Source organism: Oncorhynchus masou, unplaced genomic scaffold, assembly GCF_036934945.1.
Source record: "Oncorhynchus masou masou isolate Uvic2021 unplaced genomic scaffold, UVic_Omas_1.1 unplaced_scaffold_722, whole genome shotgun sequence".
Taxonomy (NCBI): Eukaryota; Metazoa; Chordata; class Actinopteri; order Salmoniformes; family Salmonidae; genus Oncorhynchus; species Oncorhynchus masou.
This window is the reverse complement of record NW_027013670.1, coordinates 312,140-337,976: the sequence shown is the minus strand read 5'-3', so window position 1 is coordinate 337,976 and position 25,837 is coordinate 312,140. Positions and strand designations below refer to the sequence as shown.

Here is a 25,837-nt window from a genome sequence, read left to right as displayed (position 1 = left end):
CCAGACAGTACTAGGCAGACCAGACAGACCAGACAGGACCAGACAGTACCAGACAGACCAGACAGTACCAGACAGACCAGACAGTACCTGACAGACCAGACAGACTAGACAGTACTAGACAGACCAGACAGTACCAGACAGTACCAGACAGACCAGACAATACTAGGCAGACCAGACAGACCAGACAGTACCAGACAGTACAAGACAGTACAAGACAGGACCAGACAGTACCAGACAGACCAGACAGTACCAGACAGACCAGACAGACCAGACAGGACCAGACAGTACCAGACAGTACCAGACAGTACCAGACAGTACAAGACAGACCAGACAGTACCAGACAGACCAGACAGACCAGACAGACCCAGACAGACCAGACAGACCAGACAGGACCAGACAGTACCAGACAGTACCAGACAGACCAGACAGACCAGACAGACCCAGACAGACCAGACAGACACACTGACTCCTGCATCATCCCCAGACTATCTGGTATTATAGCTAATCTCCTTTTGCCAAGAGGCTCAGAGAAAATGCTACTGTTTAAGAGCTCAGGGATTGCTGGAAAAAAAAACGTGACAATCTCAACTTTTTTTCCTCACACAAATATTTGTCTTAAATATTAACAAAATGTTAAATATATATTTTGATAGATCAAAGTATCAGCTATCACACCATGTTATATCTTAGAGTTGAGCAAATACTTCCATAGTTTAAGTATATGTTGTAGAATAGTGATTGAAATATTTGTTTATAATATTGATAAAACTAAATATTGACTTCAAACTGTGCTGGAGTTGACAACCGATATTCAAAACAGACGTATTTTTGAAAATCCCCATTAAAACCATAACCATTCTATCAGATCTTTCAGCACTCTGACGGAGTTTACTTTTTACAGAGTTGACAAAAATTGAATTTTTCTTCTTCATTCAAGGGGTATAAACAGTGGACATTTAGTTTCTCCTCAGTTGATTTATGACTCTTAAACCTAATTAAAATAAACATATTGAACCAAAATTAATATCTTAATCTATAAAAGGAGATGGAGTTGACAGTTTATGGTTGTGACCATGGTGATTACAATATCGTTTGTTTAAATCTATCAACAATAGAGAACATTCCGGACCATGAGGGGTCTTATTGCTCGAGATGTAATGAGGACATGAATAAGGGGTCCTTATGGTATAGGTGACCCTGCACATTCCTGATTCATTTAGGATTTTAGACAAATCTGACTGTTTGTTTTATAAAAACATTTTAGGCGGTAGAGCAGCTTTAATATTGCAGATAGATTGTGGCTTCCATCAATGTAATTGTCTGCATCATTTCCGATCCCCCATATATATTTTTTCTAAGAAATATACATATTATTTTAAATATATATTATTTTAAATATACATATTATTTTAAATATATTTTTTAAAATATACATATTATTTTAAATATATATATATTTTTAAACATACTTATTATTTTAAATATACATATTATTTTAAATATATTTTTTTAAATATACATATTATTTTAAATATATATATATTTTTAAACATACATATTATTTTAAATATACATATTATTTTAAATATATATATATTTTTAAACATACATATTATTTTAAATATACATATTATTTTAAATATACATATTATTTTACATATATATATATTTTAAAATATACATATTATTTTAAATATATATATCATTTTAAATATATCTATATATTTTTAAATATATTCCTTTACTATTTTTTGCTTTTAGTCCCAAACTTCGGCTCCACTAAACCCATCTATTATTATTTTTTATTTTCTCCACTAATCCCCTCCCATCTATCTCCTAACACCATCCAGGTTACCCTCCCATCTCCACTAAACCCCTCCCATCTATCTCCTTACACCATCCAGGTTACCCCTCCCATCTCCACTAAACCCCTCCCATCTATCTCCTAACACCATCCAGGTTACCCTCCCATCTCCACTAAACCCCTCCCATCTATCTCCTTACACCATCCAGGTTACCCCTCCCAGCTCCACTACACCCATCTATCTCCTAACAACATCCATTTCAACTGTGATGTTTCACAAATGTTCTGAAAATCTCTATTCTCAGAGATTCTACATATTGTAAATTAAAGATACATTTTTTTGCTAAGATCATTAATATATTATTGATCGATTAACTATGACTTTTTAAATCACCCAGCAGTGCTATTTGCAGAGTTAGTTCCAGTTAAATGATTCAATTCTTCAGCCATTCCTGATCTTGCGTCCAAAAACAAGCTACATATAGACAAATAACACAAATAATTCAGCAAAATCTGCAGAGCTGGGAAGGTTGTTTCCCCTATATATATATATATACACATACATTCTATTGGTTGCAAGGATTTCGATTTATAATTTCAATTGAAAACTCAAAGTTTTAAATCCAGTGTTGTTTTGTATACCTGTTCATAAACCATGTGTAATGAAAATAGGTACATCGGAACTCTATTCCCAACTATTTTGCGATCTAGAAATCTGACGGAGTGGCCTCATCTCCTGAAATATCTTTAAGAAATCACAGTTTTGAGATAAATATTATGTAAAGTAATAGAGGGCAAGAAACAACATATGAACATTATTTAGTTAATATCCATTATTGCCAGTTTTTAGAATTTTAAACACTTTTTTTTGGAGATTAAAATTGGGATCCTTTTCTCCGGACAAGGGCATTTCCAGGCATAGAGGCAACATGGAAATGTAAAAAAAAATTGAAAATATTTAGAAGAATTACAAAAATAAAATGTTTTCCTAATAAAATTCCCCTGAATGATAATTGATAAGTTTAAATAATGCAACAAAAGAAAGTACATTTTCCTTCTATTCTACACACTTTGCCATGAGACTGGGAGAAAAAAATGTTTTAAAGCTAATTTCCAGTCATCCCCCCCATTCCCACACACACAATGAAACACGTAACAGATCCAGTGATAGCACCAGTCAGGTTTAGCCTGACCTCTAGTGGTTATGAGTGGTAGTACACCAGTCCCAGGTTTAGCCTGACTTCTAGTGGTTATGAGTGGTAGTACACCAGTCCCAGGTTTAGCCTGACTTCTAGTGGTTATGAGTGGTAGTACACCAGTCCCAGGTTTAGCATGTCCTCTAGTGGTTATGAGTGGTAGTACACCAGTTTCAGGTTTAGCCTGACCTCTAGTGGTTATGAGTGGTGGTACACCAGTCCCAGGTTTAGCCTGACCTCTAGTGGTTATGAGTGGTAGTACACCAGTCCCAGGTTTAGCCTGACTTCTAGTGGTTATGAGTGGTAGTACACCAGTCCCAGGTTTAGCCTGACCTCTAGTGATTATGAGTGGTAGTACACCAGTCTCAGGTTTAGTATGTCCTCTAGTGGTTATGAGTGGTAGTACACCAGTCTCAGGTTTAGTATGTCCTCTAGTGGTTATGAGTGGTAGTACACCAGTCCCAGGTTTAGCCTGACCTCAAGTGGATTTATGAGTGGTAGTACACCAGTCCCAGGTTTAGCCTGACCTCTAGTGGTTATGAGTGGTAGTACACCAGTCCCAGGTTTAGCCTGACCTCTAGTGGTTATGAGTGGTAGTACACCAGTCCCAGGTTTAGCATGTCCTCTAGTGGTTATGAGTGGTAGTACACCAGTCCCAGGTTTAGCATGTCCTCTAGTGGTTATGAGTGGTAGTACACCAGTCTCAGGTTTAGCCTGACCTCTAGTGGTTATGAGTGGTAGTACACCAGTCTCAGGTTTAGCCTGACCTCTAGTGGTTATGAGTGGTAGTACACCAGTCCCAGGTTTAGCCTGACCTCAAGTGGATTTATGAGTGGTAGTACACCAGTCCCAGGTTTAGCCTGACCTCTAGTGGTTATGAGTGGTAGTACACCAGTCCCAGGTTTAGCCTGACCTCTAGTGGTTATGAGTGGTAGTACACCAGTCCCAGGTTTAGCATGTCCTCTAGTGGTTATGAGTGGTAGTACACCAGTCCCAGGTTTAGCATGTCCTCTAGTGGTTATGAGTGGTAGTACACCAGTCTCAGGTTTAGCATGTCCTCTAGTGGTTATGAGTGGTAGTACACCAGTCCCAGGTTTAGCATGTCCTCTAGTGGTTATGAGTGGTAGTACACCAGTTTCAGGTTTAGCCTGACCTCTAGTGGTTATGAGTGGTGGTACACCAGTCCCAGGTTTAGCCTGACCTCTAGTGGTTATGAGTGGTAGTACACCAGTCCCAGGTTTAGCCTGACTTCTAGTGGTTATGAGTGGTAGTACACCAGTCCCAGGTTTAGCCTGACCTCTAGTGATTATGAGTGGTAGTACACCAGTCTCAGGTTTAGTATGTCCTCTAGTGGTTATGAGTGGTAGTACACCAGTCTCAGGTTTAGTATGTCCTCTAGTGGTTATGAGTGGTAGTACACCAGTTTCAGGTTTAGCCAGACCTCTAGTGGTTATGAGTGGTAGTACACCAGTCCCAGGTTTAGCCTGACTTCTAGTGGTTATGAGTGGTAGTACACCAGTCTCAGGTTTAGTATGTCCTCTAGTGGTTATGAGTGGTAGTACACCAGTCCCAGGTTTAGCCTGACCTCTAGTGGTTATGAGTGGTACGGCCTATTTTCTTTCCTGCCAATGCTTCTATGGAGAATCTTGAGTTGTTCAAGCTGATGACTATTCTGTAGGGACTTGGTGAGAGTGAAGAGGCATTGTTCAAGAGGTTCTGATAGACTCAGCCACAACATATTTAATCAAAATCACATTTTTTTATTTATCACAATAATTACAAACAGTAGAATGAAACAAAAAATTAATAAAATGAGTCGATACGATACAGCAGCAACAGTGATTAAGAGTGGAGTTTATCTGGTACAGCAGGAAGACAATTTGTCAGTGGAAGAACAATGGAGTGGCTGTTGAATTGACTCAGTTTCAATAAAAATCTACCTGTAGCTGACTACAAGAAAAGAAGAACCCTGACCTCACAGATGCTTGTGTCTGTTTCTCTGTGGGAGGGGAGGGGGGTCCTCATATCCACAGCAACCAGTCCCTCAGCTCCACAACAACCAGTCCCTCTTAGCTCCACAACAACCAGTCCCTCTTCGCTCCACAACAACCAGTCCCTCAGCTCCACAACAACCAGTCCCTCAGCTCCACAACAACCAGTCCCTCTTAGCTCCACAACAACCAGTCCCTCTAGCTCCACAACAACCAGTCCCTCTTAGCTCCACAACAACCAGTCCTCTTAGCTCCACAACAACCAGTCCCTCTTAGCTCCACAACAACCAGTCCCTCAGCTCCACAACAACCAGTCCCTCTTAGCTCCACAACAACCAGTCCCTCTTAGCTCCACAACAACCAGTCCCTCTTAGTTCCACAACAACCAGTCCCTCTTCACTCCACAACAACCAGTCCCTCTTAGTTCCACAACAACCAGTCCCTCTTCACTCCACAACAACCAGTCCTCTTAGTTCCACAACAACCAGTCCCTCTTAGTTCCACAACAACCAGTCCCTCTTCACTCCACAACAACCAGTCCCCCTCTTAGTTCCACAACAACCAGTCCCTCTTCACCCACAACAACCAGTCCCTCTAGTTCCACAACAACCAGTCCCTCTTAGTTCCACAACAACCAGTCCCTCAGCTCCACAACAACCAGTCCCTCTTAGCTCCACAACAACCAGTCCCTCTTAGTTCCACAACAACCAGTCCCTCAGCTCCACAACAACCAGTCCCTCTTAGTTCCACAACAACCAGTCCCTCTTAGTTCCACAACAACCAGTCCCTCAGCTCCACAACAACCAGTCCCTCTTAGCTCCACAGCAACCAGTCCCTCTTAGCTCCACAACAACCAGTCCCTCTTCGCTCCACAACAACCAGTCCCTCTTAGTTCCACAACAACCAGTCCCTCTTAGCTCCACAACAACCAGTCCCTCTTAACTCCACAACAACCAGTCCCTCTTAGCTCCACAACAACCAGTCCCTCTTAACTCCACAACAACCAGTCCCTCTTAGTTCCACAACAACCAGTCTCTCTTAGTTCCACAACAACCAGTCCCTCAGCTCCACAACAACCAGTCCCTCTTAGCTCCACAGCAACCAGTCCTCTTAGCTCCACAACAACCAGTCCCTCTAGCTCCACAACAACCAGTCCCTCTTCACTCCACAACAACCAGTCCCTCTAGCTCCACAACAACCAGTCCCTCTTAGTTCCACAGCAACCAGTCCCTCTTAGTTCCACAACAACCAGTCCCTGTTAGTTCCACAACAACCAGTCCCTGTTAGTTCCACAACAACCAGTCCCTCTTCACTCCACAACAACCAGTCCCTCTTAGCTCCACAACAACCAGTCCTCTTCACTCCACAACAACCAGTCCCTCTTAGCTCCACAACAACCAGTCCTCTTAGTTCCACAGCAACCAGTCCCTCTTAGTTCCACAACAACCAGTCCCTGTTAGTTCCACAACAACCAGTCCCTGTTAGTTCCACAACAACCAGTCCCTCTTCACTCCACAACAACCAGTCCCTCTTAGCTCCACTACAACCAGTCCCTGTTAGCTAAGACAGTACGTTCCCAATAAAACCATGATTCCACCTTGACATTATGGGGTAGATCAGTGACAAAACAATCTTAATTTCAATCCATTTCAAATTCAGGCTGTAAACACAACAAACATTAGGATAAAGTCAACGGGTGTGAAGGCACAGAGTGAACAAAACATTAAGAACACCTGCTTTCCATGACAGACTGACCAGGTGAATCCAGGTGAAAGATATGATCCCTTATTGATGTTACCTGTTGAATCCACTTCAATCAGTGTAGATGAAGGGGAGGAGACGGGTTAAAGAAGGATTTTTAAGCCTTGAGACAATTGAGACATGGATTGTGTGTGTGTGTCCTTCAGAGGGTGAATGGACAAGACAAAATATTTAAGTGTCTTTGAACGGGGTATGGTAGTAGGTGCTAGGCACACCAGTTTGAGTCAAGAACTGCAACGCTGCTGGGGTTTTCACACTCAACAGTTTCCTGTGTGTATCGAGAATGGTCCACCACCCAAAGGACATCCAGCCAACTTGACACAACTGTGGGAAGCATTGGAGTCAACACACTTTGTAGAGGGGGTGGAGCAACTCAAAATTAGAAGCTGTTCTTAATGTTTTGTTCACTCAATATAGATTGTGAAGTATAGTACATTCCCTGAACAAAAGCAGGATCTAGATTATACAGCTCTATCTGAACAGATGCTGCTAAACCTAAAGAGTCAGTCCATTTGATTCTTGATGACAGTCCCTGATGCTGCTAAACCTAAAGAGTCAGTCCATTTGATTCTTGATGACAGTCCCTGATGCTGCTAAACCTAAAGAGTCACTCCATTTGATTCTTGATGAAAGTCCCGTCGATTCTTTACACAGTGAATGATTGAAACATGTCGACAGTGCCTTTGATTTTTGCAGTGAATGATTGAAACATGATGACAGTCCCTTTTCATAGAAAGGTATGTTGAGTCTGTTTGCCAGTTTAGTTCGGAGTTAGTTGTCCCGGTACTAAACTCCAGGCCCTCCACATGATAGCCTGTTCTCAGATCTTCATGTGATGTCTAGCCAACTCCTAACGTCCATAAGAGTTGAGACAGCACAGGCATATCTGGGACCAGGCTATCCACAGTGCCCCAGCCAGGACCGTTACCTTCCCACAGTCTATCCACAGGGCCCCATTCAGCCCACTGGTCCCCATTCAGCCCCTTGGTCCCCTGGTTGCCATTCAGCCCCCTGGTCCCATTCAGCCCACTGGTCCCATTCAGCCCACTGGTCCCCATTCAGCCCACTGGTCCCCATTCAGCCCACTGGTCCCCATTCAGCCCACTGGTCCCCATTCAGCCCACTGGTCCCCATTCAGCCCCTTTGGTCCCCGATCCCATTCAGCCCCCTGGTCCCCTTTCAGCCCACTGGTCCCCATTCAGCCCCTTGGTCCCCTGGTTCCCATTCAGCCCCCTGGTCCCCTGGTTCCCATTCAGCCCCCTTGGTCCCCTGGTTCCCATTCAGCCCCCTGGTCCTCCTTGCCCCCTGGTCCTCCTTGCCCCCTGGTCCCATTCAGCCCCCTGGTCCCCCTGGTTCCCATTCAGCCCCCTGGTCCTCCTTGCCCCCTGGTCCTCCTTGCCCCCTGGTCCCATTCAGCCCCCTGGTCCCCATTCAGCCCCCTGGTCCCCTGTTCCCATTCAGTCCCTGGTCCCCTGGTTCCCATTCAGTCCCCTGGTCCCCTGGTTCCCCATTCAGTCCCCTGGTCCCCCATTCCCATTCAGTCCCCTGGTCCCCCATTCCCATTCAGCCCCCCTGGTCCCCCTCATTCCCATTCAGCCCCCTGGTCCCCTCATTCCCATTCAGCCCCCTGGTTCCCATTCAGCCCCCTGGTCCCCCATTCCCATTCAGCTCCCCTGGTCCTCCTTGCCCCCTGGTCCTCCTTGCCCCCTGGTTCTCCTTTTGCGCCCTGGTCCTCCTTGCCCCTGGTCCTCCTTGCCCCCTGGTCCTCCTTGCTCCCCTGGTCCTCCTTGCCCCCTGGTCCTCCTTGCCCCCTGGTCCTCCTTGCCCCCTGGTCCTCCTTGCCCCCTGGTTCTCCTTGCGCCCCTGGTCCTCCTTGCCCCCTGGTCCTCCTTGCCCCCTGGTCCTCCTTATCCCCTGGTCCTCCTTGTCCCCTGGTCCTCCTTATCCCCCTGGTCCTCCTTGTCCCCTGGCCCATACCCTAGCAGGCCATGACCTCGTTGCCCCCTGGGCCTTACCCTATCTGGCCGTATCTGTCCTCTCCTTGGCGTGCCTGGCACAGCTGGCACAGCAGAAACTAGAGTAGTACTGGCTGTTACACAGACGGGCGTACACTATCAGCTCACAGTTAGCCAGCTCTGGCTGGTCCACACACTCAGCTGGCACACCAAGACCTGTATCCAGCTCTACATGGGTAGAGAAAGAGAGGGAGAGAGAGACACAGAGAAAGAGAGAGAAAGAGAGAGAGAGGGAGAGAGAGACACAGAGAAAGAGAGAGAGAAAGAGAGAGAGAGAAATAAAGAGAGACAGAGAACGAGAAATAGAGAGACAGAGAGACAGAGAGAGACAGAAAGAGAGAGAAAGAGAGAGCGACAAAGAGAGAGACAGAGAGAGACAGAGAGAGAGAGAGAAAGAGAGAGAATAAAAAGAGAGAGTGTTTAACACTGTTTCATATGTTGTGAATGGACTTTTAGGACAGTTTGAGAATGAGGGTTAGATGAGTGGTCATCATCAGTTAGTCACCTTGCCGTGAGGCCTTGTTTATGCGCACTTCAGCTGTGGCGCTGACAGAGTATGTTCCAGTGTAGGCATTACAGGTGTAGGAACCCTCGTCTGTCGGCTGCACGTTATTCACGATCAGACTACCATCTGATGACATCTGAACACGCCCACCATCTGGTCGCACAGGGACACCATTCCTACAGGAGGGATGAGGGATAGAGGGGTGGAGGGTGGAGGGATGGAGGAGTGGAGGGGTGGAGGGATGGGAGGGGTGGAGGGAGTGGAGGGAGGGAGGGGGTGGAGGGGTGGAGGGGATGGAGGGATGGAGGGGTGGAGGGATGGGAGGGTGGAGGAGTGGAGGAGTGGAGGGATGGAGGGATAGAGGGGTGGAGGGATGGAGGGTGGAGGGGTGGAGGAGTGGAGGGATGGAGGGATAGAGGGGGTGCAGGGATGGAGGGTGGAGGGGTGGAGGGATGGAGGGTGGAAGGATGGAGGAGGGAGGGATGGAGGAGGGAATGATGGAGGAGTGGAAGGATGGGATGAGTGGAAGGATGGATGAGTGGAGGGTGGAGGAGTGGAAGGATGGAGGAGGGAAGGATGGAGGAGTGGAAGGATGGATGAGTGGAAGGGATGGATGAGTGGAAGGATGGAGGAGTGGAAGGATGGAGGAGTGGAAGGATGGAGGAGTGGAAGGATGGAGGAGTGGAGGGTGGAGGGTGGAGGAGGGAGGGTGGAGGGAGTGGAGGGGTGGAGGGTGGGGGTGGGAGGGTGGAGGAGTGGAGGGTGGAGGGTGGGGGGGTGGAGGGTGGAGGAGTGGAGGGGTGGAGGAGTGGATGGGGTGGAGGGGTGGAGGGTGGAGGAGTGGAGGGGTGGAGGAGGAGTGGATGGGGTGGAGGGTGGAGGGAGTGGAGAGGTGGAGGAGTGGAAGGATGGAGGAGTGGAAGGGATGGAGGAGTGGAAGGATGGAGGAGTGGAGGGGGGGGAGGAGGAGGGTGGAGGGGTGGAGGGTGGAGGGAGTGGAGGGTGGTGGGAGGGAGGGGTGTAGGGTGGAGGAGTGGAGGGGTGGAGTGGAGGGGTGGGAGGAGTGGAGGGGTGGAGGAGTGGAGGGGTGGAATGATGGAGGAGTGGAAGGATGGATGAGTGGAAGGATGGATGAGTGGAGGGGGTGGAGGAGTGGAAGGATGGAGGAGTGGAAGGATGGAGGAGGGAAGGATGGAGGAGTGGAAGGATGGAGGAGTGGAAGGATGGAGGAGGAGGGTGGAGGGTGGAGGAGTGGAGGGTGGAGGGTGGAGGAGTGGAGGGGGTGGAGGGTGGGGGAGTGGAGGGGGTGGAGGAGTGGAGGGTGGAGGGTGGGGGAGGGAGGGGTGGAGGAGGGAGGGTGGAGGGTGGAGGAGTGGAGGGGTGGGAGGAGGGATGGGGTGGAGGGTGGAGGAGTGGAGAGGTGGAGGAGGGAAGGATGGAGGAGTGGAAGGATGGAGGAGTGGAAGGATGGAGGAGTGGAGGGGGTAGAGGAGTGGAGGGTGGAGGGGGTGGAGGAGTGGAGGGTGGAGGGAGGGAGGGGTGGAGGAGTGGAGGGGTGTAGGGTGGAGGGGTGGAGGAGTGGAGGGGTGTAGGGTGGAGGAGTGGAGGGGGGGAGGAGGGAGGGGTGGAGGAGAGGAGGGGGTGGAGGGGTGGAGGAGGGAGGGTGGAGGAGTGGAGGAGGGGAGGAGGAGGGGGTGGAGGGTGGAGGAGTGGAGGGGGAGGAGGAGGGAGGGTGGAGGAGTGGGAGGAGTGGAGGGTGGAGGAGTGGAGGGGGTGGAGGGGGTGGAGGGTGGAGGAGTGGAGGATTGGAGGGGTGGAGGGGTGGAGGAGGAGGGGTGGAGGGGGTGGAGGGTGGAGGGAGTGGAGGAGTGGAGGGTGGAGGAGTGGAGGGGTGGAGAGGGTGGAGGGTGGAGGAGGGAGGATTGGAGGGGTGGAGGGGTGGAGGAGTGGAGGGGTGGAGGGGTGGAGGAGTGGAGGGGTGGAGGGGTGGAGGGTGGAGGAGTGGAGGAGTGGAGGGCAGACATAAGTTAGGGAAAACTGGGAAAACACTTCTGGTCTATTTATTCCCATTCCTGAGAAGCTACAACATATTCAGCTATTAATTAAGGTTCTATGTTCTAGTTCTAGTTCTATGTTCTAGTTCTATGTTCATCATACTGTGTATTATAATATCTGCCGTGTGTATGATGACACTGCTCCAATGGAGAGCAGAACCGTTCACAGCTCCATATCTCACCTGGACCAGCCGACGCTGACGTTGTCCCCAGACACCACACAGGAGCTGGGCCGTGCCGCCCTGAGACACCTGCACATTGTTAGGGGGCATGGTGATCCTCAGGTCTCCTTGGAAATACATACCATACAACAACACAGGTGAGACAGGTCTAACACAGGTGAGACAGGTGTAACAGAGGTGAGACAGGTGTAACAGAGGTGAGACAGGTGTAACATAGGTGAGACAGAGGTGAGACAGGTGTAACACAGGTGAGACAGGTGTAACACAGGTGAGACAGGTGTAACACAGGTGAGACAGGTGTAACAGAGGTGAGACAGGTGTAACAGAGGTGAGACAGGTGTAAGAGAGGTAAGACAGGTGTAACAGAGGTGAGACAGGTGTAACAGAGGTGAGACAGGTCTAACAGAGGCGAGACAGGTCTAACAGAGGGTGAGACAGGTCTAACAGAGGTGAGACAGGTCTAACAGAGGTGAGACAGAGGTGAGACAGAGGTGAGACAGAGGTGAGACAGGTGTAACAGAGGTGAGAAAGGTCTAACAGAGGTGTAACAGAGGTGAGACAGATGAGACAGGTGTAACAGAGGTGAGACAGGTGAGACAGAGGTGAGACAGGTGAGACAGGTGTGTCCTAGTAAGTTACATTTGTAACACAGGTGTGAAAGACAGATGTGTACTAGTGAGACAGGTATGGCCAAGTCAGGTATGTGAGACAGGTGTATCTGAAGCCAATCACCTTGTACTTTGAGCGTGAGCTGTCTCTGCTCCAGTTGACTGTGGGTGGAGCCTGTACAGGTGTAGACACCTGAGTCATCTGACCTCAACTGGCCAATCACAAGGTGCCGTCCGCATGCTGTGCATGTCTACATAGCAACAACCAAATACATTTACGCACGGGCAGAAACAACCAATCACATTTACACACGGGGCAGAAACAACCAATCACAGTCACATTTATGGCATGAGAGTTGTACTTATCCAAACAGTAATAAGACAAGGCATAAGAAAACATCGCCCTCTACATTTTCCTAAAATGGGCATGTTCTCTTTAGATTCTGGCTTAGAGTAGAAAGGGAACAGATGTCTTGCTGTGGGCCACATTGGGATGTGTAGTGCAACACTGACTGACTAAAGCAACTGACTGAATGTAGTTTAACACGGACCTAAAACATAAAGTAAGCTACAAAATGGTTGACTAGAACAAGCTGAGCCACAGTTTAGAGAGTTGGCACAACTTTTAGAATGTTGAATATATTGTTTTAAATTCTAGACATTCAGTAACATAGCATTGTTTAAATATTCTCCATGTAATGTTAATGGGGGAGATAACATGGCTGTTATAGAATGTAGTAGTGTCATGTTAATGGGGAGATAACATGGCTGTTATAGAATGTTGTAGTGTCATGTTAATGAGCTCTAACATGGCTGTTATAGAATGTTGTAGTGTCATGTTAATGTGTTCTAACATGGCTGTTATAGAATGTTGTAGTGTCATGTTAATGGGGTTCTAACATGGCTGTTATAGAATGTTGTAGTGTCATGTTAATGGGGGAGATAACATGGCTGTTATAGAATGTTGTAGTGTCATGTTAATGGGGGAGATAACATGTCTGTTATAGAATGTTGTAGTGTCATGTTAATGGGGAGATAATATGGCTGTTATAGAATGTTGTAGTGTCATGTTAATGGGGGAGATAACATGGCTGTTATAGAATGTTGTAGTGTCATGTTAATGGGGAGATAACATGGCTGTTATAGAATGTTGTAGTGTCATGTTAATGCAGAGATAACATTGCTGTTATAGAATGTTGTAGTGTCATGTTAATGGGGAGATAACATGGCTGTTATAGAATGTTGTAGTGTCATGTTAATGGGGAGATAACATGGCTGTTATAGAATGTTGTAGTGTCATGTTAATGTGTTCTAACATGGCTGTTATAGAATGTTGTAGTGTCATGTTAATGGGGAGATAACATGGCTGTTATAGAATGTTGTAGTGTCATGTTAATGGGGAGATAACATGGCTGTTATAGAATGTTGTAGTGTCATGTTAATGGGGAGATAACATGGCTGTTATAGAATGTTGTAGTGTCATGTTAATGGGGAGATAACATGGCTGTTATAGAATGTTGTAGTGTCATGTTAATGGAGAGATAACATGGCTGTTATAGAATGTTGTAGAGTCATGTTAATGGGGGAGATAACATGGCTGTTATAGAATGTGTCATGTTAATGTAACATGTGTCATGTTAATGTATTCTAACATGGCTGTTATAGAATGTTGTAGTGTCATGTTAATGCAGAGATAACATTGCTGTTATAGAATGTTGTAGTGTCATGTTAACAGGGGAGATAACATGGCTGTTATAGAATGTTGTAGTGTCATGTTAACAGGGGAGATAACATTGCTGTTATAGAATGTTGTAGTGTCATGTTAACAGGGGAGATAACATGGCTGTTATAGAATGTTGTAGTGTCATGTTAACAGGGGAGATAACATGGCTGTTATAGAATGTTGTAGTGTCATGTTAATGTATTCTAACATGGCTGTTATAGAATGTTGTAGTGTCATGTTAATGCAGAGATAACATTGCTGTTATAGAATGTTGTAGTGTCATGTTAATGTGTTCTAACATGGCTGTTATAGAATGTTGTAGTGTCATGTTAATGGGGTTCTAACATGGCTGTTATAGAATGTTGTAGTGTCATGTTAATAGGGAGATAACATGGCTGTTATAGAATGTTGTAGTGTAATGTTAATGGAGAGATAACATGGCTGTTATAGAATGTTGTAGTGTCATGTTAATGGGGAGATAACATGGCTGTTATAGAATGTTGTAGTGTCATGTTAATGGGGAGATAACATGGCTGTTATAGAATGTTGTAGTGTCATGTTAATGGAGAGATAACATGGCTGTTATAGAATGTTGTAGTGTCATGTTAATGCAGAGATAACATGTGCTGTTATAGAATGTTGTAGTGTCATGTTAATGGGAGATAACATGGCTGTTATAGAATGTTGTAGTGTCATGTTAATGGGGAGATAACATGGTTATAGAATGTTGTAGTGTCTGTTATAGAATGTTGAATAGTGTCATGTTAATGGAGAGATAACATGGCTGTTATAGAATGTTGTAGAGTCATGTTAATGGGGGAGATAACATGGCTGTTATAGAATGTTGTAGTGTCATGTTAATGTATTCTAACATGGCTGTTATAGAATGTTGTAGTGTCATGTTAATGCAGAGATAACATTGCTGTTATAGAATGTTGTAGTGTCATGTTAACAGGGGAGATAACATGGCTGTTATAGAATGTTGTAGTGTCATGTTAACAGGGGAGATAACATTGCTGTTATAGAATGTTGTAGTGTCATGTTAACAGGGGAGATAACATGGCTGTTATAGAATGTTGTAGTGTCATGTTAACAGGGGAGATAACATGGCTGTTATAGAATGTTGTAGTGTCATGTTAATGTATTCTAACATGGCTGTTATAGAATGTTGTAGTGTCATGTTAATGCAGAGATAACATTGCTGTTATAGAATGTTGTAGTGTCATGTTAATGTGTTCTAACATGGCTGTTATAGAATGTTGTAGTGTCATGTTAATGGGGTTCTAACATGGCTGTTATAGAATGTTGTAGTGTCATGTTAATAGGGGAGATAACATGGCTGTTATAGAATGTTGTAGTGTAATGTTAATGGAGAGATAACATGGCTGTTATAGAATGTTGTAGTGTCATGTTAATGGGGAGATAACATGGCTGTTATAGAATGTTGTAGTGTCATGTTAATGGGGAGATAACATGGCTGTTATAGAATGTTGTAGTGTCATGTTAATGCAGAGATAACATTGCTGTTATAGAATGTTGTAGTGTCATGTTAATGGGGAGATAACATGGCTGTTATAGAATGTTGTAGTGTCATGTTAATGGGGAGATAACATGGCTGTTATAGAATGTTGTAGTGTCATGTTAATGGAGAGATAACATGGCTGTTATAGAATGTTGTAGTGTCATGTTAACAGGGGAGATAACATGGCTGTTATAGAATGTTGTAGAGTCATGTTAATGGGGGAGATAACATGGCTGTTATAGAATGTTGTAGTGTCATGTTAATGTATTCTAACATGGCTGTTATAGAATGTTGTAGTGTCATGTTAATGTATTCTAACATGGCTGTTATAGAATGTTGTAGTGTCATGTTAATGCAGAGATAACATTGCTGTTATAGAATGTTGTAGTGTCATGTTAACAGGGGAGATAACATGGCTGTTATAGAATGTTGTAGTGTCATGTTAATGTATTCTAACATGGCTGTTATAGAATGTTGTAGTGTCATGTTAATGGGGTTCTAACATGGCTGTTATAGAATGTTGTAGTGTCATGTTAATGCAGAGATAACATTGCTGTTATAGAATGTTGTAGTGTCATGTTAATGTGTTCTAACATGGCTGTTATAGAATGTTGTAGTGTCATGTTAATGAGGGAGATAACATGGCTGTTATAGAATGTTGTAGTGTCATGTTAATGGGGGAGATAACATGGCTGTTATAGAATGTTGTAGTGTCATGTTAATGGAGATAACATTGCTGTTATAGAATGTTGTAGTGTCATGTTAATGTGTTCTAACATGGCTGTTATAGAATGTTGTAGTGTCATGTTAACGGGGAGATAACATGGCTGTTATAGAATGTTGTAGTGTCATGTTAATGGGGAGATAACATGGCTGTTATAGAATGTTGTAGTGTCATGTTAATAGGGAGATAACATGGCTGTTATAGAATGTTGTAGTGTCATGTTAATGGGGAGATAACATGGCTGTTATAGAATGTTGTAGTGTCATGTTAATGGAGAGATAACATGGCTGTTATAGAATGTTGTAGTGTCATGTTAATAGGGGAGATAACATGGCTGTTATAGAATGTTGTAGTGTCATGTTAATGGGGAGATAACATGGCTGTTATAGAATGTTGTAGTGTCATGTTAATGGAGAGATAACATGGCTGTTATAGAATGTTGTAGTGTCATGTTAATAGGGGAGATAACATGGCTGTTATAGAATGTTGTAGTGTCATGTTAATGGGGGAGATAATGTCTGTTATAGAATGTTGTAGTGTCATGTTAATGGGGTTCTAACATGGCTGTTATAGAATGTTGTAGTGTCATGTTAATGGGGGAGATAATGTCTGTTATAGAATGTTGTAGTGTGATGTTAACGGGGAGATAACATGGCTGTTATAGAATGTTGTAGTGTCATGTTCATGGAGAGATAACATGGCTGTTATAGAATGTTGTAGTGTCATGTTAATGGGGAGATAACATGGCTGTTATAGAATGTTGTAGTGTCATGTTCATGGAGAGATAACATGGCTGTTATAGAATGTTGTAGTGTCATGTTAATGGGGAGATAACATGGCTGTTATAGAATGTTGTAGTGTCATGTTAATGGAGAGATAACATGGCTGTTATAGAATGTTGTAGTGTCATGTTCATGGAGAGATAACATGACTGTTATAGAATGTTGTAGTGTCATGTTAATGGGGAGATAACATGGCTGTTATAGAATGTTGTAGTGTCATGTTAATGGAGAGATAACATGGCTGTTATAGAATGTTGTAGTGTCATGTTAATGGGGAGATAACATGGCTGTTATAGAATGTTGTTGTGTCATGTTAACGGGGAGATAACATGGCTGTTATAGAATGTTGTAGTGTCATGTTCATGGGGAGATAACATGGCTGTTATAGAATGTTGTTGTGTCATGTTAACGGGGAGATAACATGGCTGTTATAGAATGTTGTAGTGTCATGTTAAAATGCATCAGATTATAGAAACCTTAAATGTCCCAGCTCTCTAAATCAAATCAAATGTATTTATATCGCACATTTCAGACATGAATGAAACGCAATGAACTTCACAGAAGAAGACAAAAAATACTGAAAGAATAACAATAAAAACTGTATGGAAAGGAAAGCTAAAAAGGTCTTAAATATCTCTGAATCCGTGGCTCTGACCCCAAACTGGGTTTTGTTACAGGACTTCACAGTTACCTGAGAGAGTTGAGTGTCTGTCCTTCTCTGGTCCACTGGAGGCTGACCGAAGAGAGCGCTGACGTTGGGATGATCTTACAGGCTAGTCTGACCGTCTGTCCTGCTTTCCCCTCCACAGACGACAAACCTGAACGGTCTATACTGAACCTGAACCATCAGAGAGGAGGGGTTGTAGGTGGGGCTATGTAGAGAGGAGGGGTTGTAGGTGGGGCTATGTAGAGAGGAGGGGTTGGTGGACGGGACTATGTAGAGAGGAGGGTTGGTGGACGGGACTATGTAGAGAGGAGGGGTTGGTGGACGGGACTATGTAGAGAGGAGGGGTTGGTGGACGGGACTATGTAGAGAGGAGGGGTTGGTGGACGGGACTATGTAGAGAGGAGGGGTTGGTGGACGGGGCAATGTAGAGAGGAGGGTTGGTGGACGGGACTATGTAGAGAGGAGGGGTTGGTGGACGGGGCAATGTAGAGAGGAGGGGTTGGTGGACGGGACTATGTAGAGAGGAGGGGTTGGTGGACGGGGCTATGTAGAGAGGAGGGGTTGTAGGTGGGGCTATGTAGAGAGGAGGAGTTGGTGGATGGGGCTATGTGGAGAGGAGGGGTTGTAGGTGGGGCTATGTAGAGAGAGGGGTTGTAGGTGGGGCTATGTGAGAGGAGGGGGTTGTAGGTGGGGCTATGTAGAGAGGAGGGGTTGTAGGTGGGGCTATGTAGAGAGGAGGGGTTGTAGGTGGGGCTATGTAGAGAGGAGGGGTTGGTGGACGGGGCTATGTAGAGAGGAGGGGTTGTAGGTAGGGCTATGTAGAGAGGAGGGGTTGGTGGACGGGCTGTGTAGAGAGGAGGGGTTGTAGGTGGGGCTATGTAGAGAGGAGGGGTTGTAGGTGGGGCTATGTAGAGAGGGAGGGGTTGTAGGTGGGGCTATGTAGAGAGGAGGGGTTGTAGGTGGGGCTATGTAGAGAGGGAGGGGTTGTAGGTGGGGCTATGTAGAGAGGAGGGGTTGGTGGACGGGGCTATGTAGAGAGGGGAGGGGTTGTAGGTAGGGCTATGTAGAGAGGAGGGGTTGTAGGTGGGGCTATGTAGAGAGGAGGGGTTGTAGGTGGGGCTATGTAGAGAGGAGGGGTTGGTGGACGGGGCTATGTAGAGAGGAGGGGTTGTAGGTAGGGCTATGTAGAGAGGAGGGGTTGTAGGTGGGGCTATGTAGAGAGGAGGGGTTGTAGGTGGGGCTATGTAGAGAGGAGGGGTTGGTGGACGGGGCTATGTAGAGAGGAGGGGTTGTAGGTGGGGCTATGTAGAGAGGAGGGGTTGTAGGTGGGGCTATGTAGAGAGGAGGGGTTGTAGGTGGGGCTATGTAGAGAGGGAGGGGTTGTAGGTGGGGCTATGTAGAGAGGAGGGGTTGTAGGTGGGGCTATGTAGAGAGGAGGGGTTGGTGGACGGGGCTATGTAGAGAGGAGGGGTTGTAGGTGGGGCTATGTAGAGAGGAGGGGTTGTAGGTGGGGCTATGTAGAGAGGAGGGGTTGTAGGTGGGGCTATGTAGAGAGGAGGGGTTGTAGGTGGGGCTATGTAGAGAGGAGGGGTTGTAGGTGGGGCTATGTAGAGAGGAGGGGTTGGTGGATGGGGCTATGTAGAGAGGAGGAGTTGTAGGTGGGGCGATGTAGAGAGGAGGGGTTGGTGGACAGGGCTATGTAGAGAGGAGGGGTTGGTGGACAGGGCTATGTAGAGAGGAGTTGGTGGACGGGACTATGTAGAGAGGAGGGGTTGTAGGTGGGGGCTATGTAGAGAGGAGGGGTTGTAGGTGGGCTATGTAGAGAGGAGGGGTTGTAGGTGGGGCTATGTAGAGAGGGGAGGGGTTGTAGGTGGGGCTATGTAGAGAGGGAGGGGTTGTAGGTGGGGCTATGTAGAGAGGAGGAGTTGTAGGTGGGGCTATGTAGAGAGGAGGGGTTGTAGGTGGGGCTATGTAGAGAGGGAGGAGTTGTAGGTGGGGCTATGTAGAGAGGAGGGGTTGTAGGTGGGGCTATGTAGAGAGGAGGAGTTGTAGGTGGGGCTATGTAGAGAGGAGGGGTGGTGGATGGGACTATGTAGAGAGGAGGGGTTGGTGGACGGGGCTATGTGGAGAGGAGGGGTTGGTGGACGGGACTATGTAGAGAGGAGGGGTGGTGGATGGGGCTATGTAGAGAGGAGGGGTTGTAGGTGGGACTATGTAGAGAGGAGGGGTTGGTGGATGGGACTATGTAGAGAGGAGGGTTGTGGATGGGACTATGTAGAGAGGAGGGGTTGTAGGTGGGACTATGTAGAGAGGAGGGGTTGGTGGATGGGACTATGTAGAGAGGAGGGGTGGTGGATGGGGCTATGTAGAGAGGAGGGGTTGTAGGTGGGACTATGTAGAGAGGAGGGGTTGGTGGATGGGACTATGTAGAGAGGAGGGGTTGTGGATGGGACTATGTAGAGAGGAGGGGTTGTAGGTGGGACTATGTAGAGAGGAGGGGTTGGTGGATGGGACTATGTAGAGAGGAGGGGTTGTGGATGGGACTATGTAGAGAGGAGGGGTTGTAGGTGGGACTATGTAGAGAGGAGGGGTTGATGGATGGGACTATGTAGAGAGGAGGGGTTGGTGGATGGGACTATGTAGAGAGGAGGGGTTGGTGGATGGGACTATGTAGAGAGGAGGGTTGGTGGATGGGGCTATGTAGAGAGGAGGGGTTGTTAGATGGGGCTATGTATAGAGGAGGGGTGGTGGATGGGACTATGTAGAGAGGAGGGGTTGGTGGATGGGACTATGTAGAGAGGAGGGGTGGTGGATGGGACTATGTAGAGAGGAGGGGTGGTGGATGGGACTATGTAGAGAGGAGGGGTGGTGGATGGGACTATGTAGAGAGGAGGAGTGGTGGATGGGACTATGTAGAGAGGAGGGGTTGGTGGATGGGACTATGTAGAGAGGAGGGGTTGGTGGATGGGACTATGTAGAGAGGAGGGGTGGTGGATGGGACTATGTAGAGAGGAGGGGCTGGTGGATGGGACTATGTAGAGAGGAGGGGTTGGTGGATGGGACTATGTAGAGAGGAGGGGGTTGGTGGATGGGACTATGTAGAGAGGAGGGGTGGTGGATGGGACTATGTAGAGAGGAGGGGTGGTGGATGGGACTATGTAGAGAGGAGGGGTTGGTGGATGAGACTATGTAGAGAGGAGGGGGTTGGTGGATGGGACTATGTAGAGAGGAGGGGTGGTGGATGGGACTATGTAGAGAGGAGGGGTGGTGGATGGGACTATGTAGAGAGGAGGGGTTGGTGGATGGGAAAATGTAGAGAGGAGGGGTTGGTGGATGGGACTATGTAGAGAGGAGGGGTGGTGGATGGGACTATGTAGAGAGGAGGGGTGGGTGGATGGGACTATGTAGAGAGGAGGGGTGGTGGATGGGACTATGTAGAGAGGAGGGGTTGGTGGATGGGACTATGTAGAGAGGAGGGGTGGTGGATGGGACTATGTAGAGAGGAGGGGTGGTGGATGGGACTATGTAGAGGAGGGGTTGGTGGATGGGAAAATGTAGAGAGGAGGGGTTGGTGGATGGGACTATGTAGAGAGGAGGGGTGGTGGATGGGACTATGTAGAGAGGAGGGGTTGTTGGATGGGACTATGTAGAGAGGAGGGTTGGTGGATGGGACTATGTAGAGAGGAGGGGTTGTAGATGGGGCTATGTAGAGAGGAGGGGGTTGGTGGATGGGACTATGTAGAGAGGAGGGGTGGTGGATGGGACTATGTAGAGAGGAGGGTTGTTGGATGGGACTATGTAGAGAGGAGGGGTTGTAGATGGGGCTATGTAGAGAGGAGGGGTTGGTGGATGGGACTATGTAGAGAGGAGGGGTTGGTGGATGGGACTATGTAGAGAGGAGGGGGTTGGTGGATGGGACTATGTAGAGAGGAGGGGTGGTGGATGGGACTATGTAGAGAGGAGGGGTTGGTGGATGGGACTATGTAGAGAGGAGGGGTTGGTGGATGGGACTATGTAGAGAGGAGGGTTGGTGGATGGGACTATGTAGAGAGGAGGGGTTGTAGATGGGGCTATGTAGAGAGGAGGGGTTGGTGGATGGGACTATGTAGAGAGGAGGGGTGGTGGATGGGACTATGTAGAGAGGAGGGGTTGTTGGATGGGACTATGTAGAGAGGAGGGGTTGTAGATGGGGCTATGTAGAGAGGAGGGGTTGGTGGATGGGACTATGTAGAGAGGAGGGGTTGGTGGATGGGACTATGTAGAGAGGAGGGGTTGGTGGATGGGACTATGTAGAGAGGAGGGGTGGTGGATGGGACTATGTAGAGAGGAGGGGTTGGTGGATGGGACTATGTAGAGAGGAGGGGTGGTGGATGGGACTATGTAGAGAGGAGGGGTGGTGGATGGGACTATGTAGAGATGAGGGTTTGGTGGATGGGACTATGTAGAGAGGGCTGTGTGTGTGACTCCTACTTGGGTGAGGGCTGTGTGTGTGACTCCTACTTGGGTGAGGGCTGTGTGTGTGTGACTCCAACTTGGGTGAGGGCTGTGTGTGTGCCTCCTACTTGGGTGAGGGCTGTGTGTGTGCCTCCTACTTGGGTGAGGGCTGTGTGTGTGCCTCCTACTTGGGTGAGGGCTGTATGTGTGCCTCCTACTTGGGTGAGGGCTGTGTGTGTGATTCCTACTTGGGTGAGGGCTGTGTGTGTGATTCCTACTTGGGTGAGGGCTGTGAGTGTGACTCCTACTTGGGTGATGGCTGTGTGTGTGACTTCTACTTGGGTGAGGGCTGTGTGTGTGACTCCTACTTGGGTGAGGGCTGTTTGTGTGATTCCTACTTGGGTGATGGCTGTGTGTGTGCCTCCTACTTGGGTGAGGGCTGTGTGTGTGTGACTCCTACTTGGGTGAGGGCTGGCGATGAGGTACTGACGGCAGTATAACTTCTGTTTCTCCTGTCCTGTCTGCTCCATCTTGGGGGAGGCTTCCTGTCGTGTCCTGCACCGCCTGGGATCCTCTGGTGTTCTCTGTCAAACACACAGTGATTTGGCTCAAGGTTCCTCACAAGATAAAACAAACACACAGTGATTTGGCTCAAGGTTCCTCACAAGGTAAAACAAACACACAGTGATTTGGCTCAAGGTTCCTCACAAGATAAAACAAACACACAGTGATTTGGCTCAAGGTTCCTCACAAGATAAAACAAACACACGGTGATTTGGCTCAAGGTTCATCACAAGATAAAACAAACACACAGTGATTTGGCTCAAGGTTCCCCACAAGGTAAAACAAACACACAGTGATTTGGCTCAAGGTTCCCCACAAGATAAAACAAACACAGAGACAGACGTGTCTCTACATACCTGAGACAGACAGGTACACGTAGCGATGATCTCTCTCACGGTCACGCGTTGCCACACAGAGCAACCAACCAGAGTCAGCCTTAGTTAGAGGACCAACTAACAGGGAACCATTAGGCTGCGGATGATGCCTGGGGGGAAGAATTTGACAGTTGCACACACTTAAAATATCCAGCACATTAGTGTATATAGAATACGCCCAGAACACAGAAAATATTATTTAAGCAATAATGCCCGAGAGGGTATGGTATATGGCTAACGCTAACGGCTGTTCATTCTCACAACGCAATGCGCAGGGCCATGGAAACAGCCCTTAGCCGTGTTATATTGGCCATATACCACAACTCCCTGAGGTGCCTTGCTGCTGTTATAAACTGGTTACCAACGCAGTTAGAGCAGTACAAATACTGCTATGGCTTTCAGCCAATCAGCATTCAGGTCTCGAACCACCCAGTTTATAATACAGTAAACTGAACAACAGTATAAAACGCAACACGCAACATTTTTCAAAGATTTTACTGAGTTACAGTTCATATCAGGAAATCAGTCAATTTAAATAAATGCATTAGTTTCACGCCCTGATCTGTTTCACCTGTCCTTGTGATTGTCTCCACCCCCTCCAGGTGTGGCTTATCACCCCCAGTGTATTTATCCCTGTGTTTCCTGTCTCTCTGTACCAGTGTGTTTATCCCTGTGTTTCCTGTCTCTCTGTACCAGTGTATTTATCCCTGTCTCTCTGTCCCAGTGTATTTATCCCTGTGTTTCCTGTCTCTCTGTCCCAGTGTATTTATCCCTGTGTTTCCTGTCTCTCTGTACCAGTGTATTTATCCCTGTGTTTCCTGTCTCTCTGTGCCAGTGTATTTATCCCTGTGTTTCCTGTCTCTCTGTACCAGTGTATTTATCCCTGTGTTTCCTGTCTCTCTGTACCAGTGTATTTATCCCTGTGTTTCCTGTCTCTCTGTACCAGTGTATTTATCCCTGTGTTTCCTGTCTCTCTGTACCAGTGTATTTATCCCTGTGTTTCCTGTCTCTCTTTACCAGTGTATTTATCCCTGTGTTTCCTGTCTCTCTGTACCAGTGTATTTATCCCTGTGTTTCCTGTCTCTCTGTACCAGTGTATTTATCCCTGTGTTTCCTGTCTCTCTGTACCAGTGTATTTATCCCTGTGTTTCCTGTCTCTCTGTACCAGTGTATTTATCCCTGTGTTTCCTGTCTCTCTGTACCAGTGTATTTATCCCTGTGTTTCCTGTCTCTCTGTACCAGTGTATTTATCCCTGTGTTTCCTGTCTCTCTGTACCAGTGTATTTATCCCTGTGTTTCCTGTCTCTCTGTACCAGTGTATTTATCCCTGTGTTTCCTGTCTCTCTGTACCAGTGTATTTATCCCTGTGTTTCCTGTCTCTCTGTACCAGTGTATTTATCCCTGTGTTTCCTGTCTCTCTGTACCAGTGTATTTATCCCTGTGTTTCCTGTCTCTCTGTACCAGTGTATTTATCCCTGTGTTTCCTCTCTCTCTCTGTACCAGTGTATTTATCCCTGTGTTTCCTCTCTCTCTCTGTACCAGTGTATTTATCCCTGTGTTTCCTGTCTCTCTGTGCCAGTTTGTCTTGTTTGCCAAGTCAACCAGTGTTTTTCCTTGCTCCTATTCATCCCAGTCTATGTTTGTTTCTAGTCCTCCTGGTTTCGACCTTTGCCTGTCCTGACACCGAACCCGTCTACCTGACCACTCTGCCTGTCCTGACACCGAACCCGTCTACCTGACCACTCTGCCTGTCCTGACTCCGAACCCAACCAGCTGTTCTGACAACCAGCCTGCCTGACCACTCTGCCTGTTCTGACAACCAGCCTGCCTCACCATTCTGCCTGTTCTGACAACCAGCCTGCCTGACCACTCTGCCTGTTCTAACAACCAAGACAGCCTGACCACTCTGCCTGTTCTGACAACCAGCCTGCCTGACCACTCTGCCTGTTCTGACCCACTCTGCCACTGCCTTCTAACAACCAAGACAGCCTGACCACTCTGCCTGTTCTGACAACCAGCCTGCCTGACCACTCTGCCTGTTCTGACAACCAGCCTGCCTGACCACTCTGCCTGTTCTAACAACCAAGACAGCCTGACCACTCTGCCTGTTCTGACAACCAGCCTGCCTGACCACTCTGCCTGTTCTGACAACCAGCCAGCCTGACCACTCTGCCTGTTCTGACAACCAGCCTGCCTGACCAACTCTCGCCTGTCTCCGACCTGCCTTTCCCTCCTCCCTTTATTATGACAAATATCGGCGCTCAACCATCTGCCTCCTGTGTCTGCATTTGGGTCTCGCCTTGTGCCCTTCTAACTAGGCCCTAATCTATGAATACAGATAACAGTTGACACCTGAGGTTTACATACACTTAGGTTGGAGTCATTAAAACTAGTTTACATACACTTAGGTTGGAGTCATTACAACTAGTTTACATACACTTAGGTTGGAGTCATTAAAACTAGTTTACATCCACTTAGGTTGGAGTCATTACAACTAGTTTACATACACTTAGGTTGGAGTCATTAAAACTAGTTTACATACACTTAGGTTGGAGTCATTAAAACTAGTTTACATACACTTAGGTTGGAGTCATTACAACTAGTTTACATACACTTAGGTTGAAGTCATTAAAACTAGTTTACATACACTTAGGTTGGAGTCATTAAAACTAGTTTACATACACTTAGGTTGGAGTCATTACAACTAGTTTACATACACTTAGGTTGGAGTCATTAAAACTAGTTTACATACACTTAGGTTGAAGTCATTAAAACTAGTTTACATACACTTAGGTTGGAGTCATTAAAACTAGTTTACATACACTTAGGTTAAGTCATTAAAACTAGTTTACATACACTTAGGTTGGAGTCATTAAAACTAGTTTACATACACTTAGGTTGGAGTCATTAAAACTAGTTTACATGCACTTA

The 25,837-nt window shown here is 46.8% G+C and overlaps 1 protein-coding gene and 1 long non-coding RNA gene across 2 annotated transcripts; both read right to left on the bottom strand.

Annotated features, from left to right (window-relative positions):
* Positions 1-8,768: 8,768 nt before the first annotated feature.
* Positions 8,769-12,335, bottom strand: LOC135537195 (papilin-like). The gene is made up of 4 exons (XM_064963393.1): positions 12,241-12,335; positions 11,509-11,615; positions 9,273-9,448; positions 8,769-8,935 (listed from the first exon to the last, which is right to left on the bottom strand). The coding sequence occupies exons 2-4, from the start codon at positions 11,583-11,585 to the stop codon at positions 8,769-8,771; spliced, it is 420 nt and encodes a 139-aa protein (XP_064819465.1). The 5' UTR covers positions 11,586-11,615; positions 12,241-12,335.
* Positions 12,336-12,343: 8 nt separating this feature from the next.
* Positions 12,344-23,006, bottom strand: LOC135537186 (uncharacterized). Its single transcript, XR_010455141.1, has 4 exons — positions 22,889-23,006; positions 22,429-22,552; positions 17,559-17,705; positions 12,344-12,367 (listed from the first exon to the last, which is right to left on the bottom strand). It is a non-coding gene; the product is annotated as an uncharacterized LOC135537186 (long non-coding RNA).
* Positions 23,007-25,837: the final 2,831 nt, after the last annotated feature.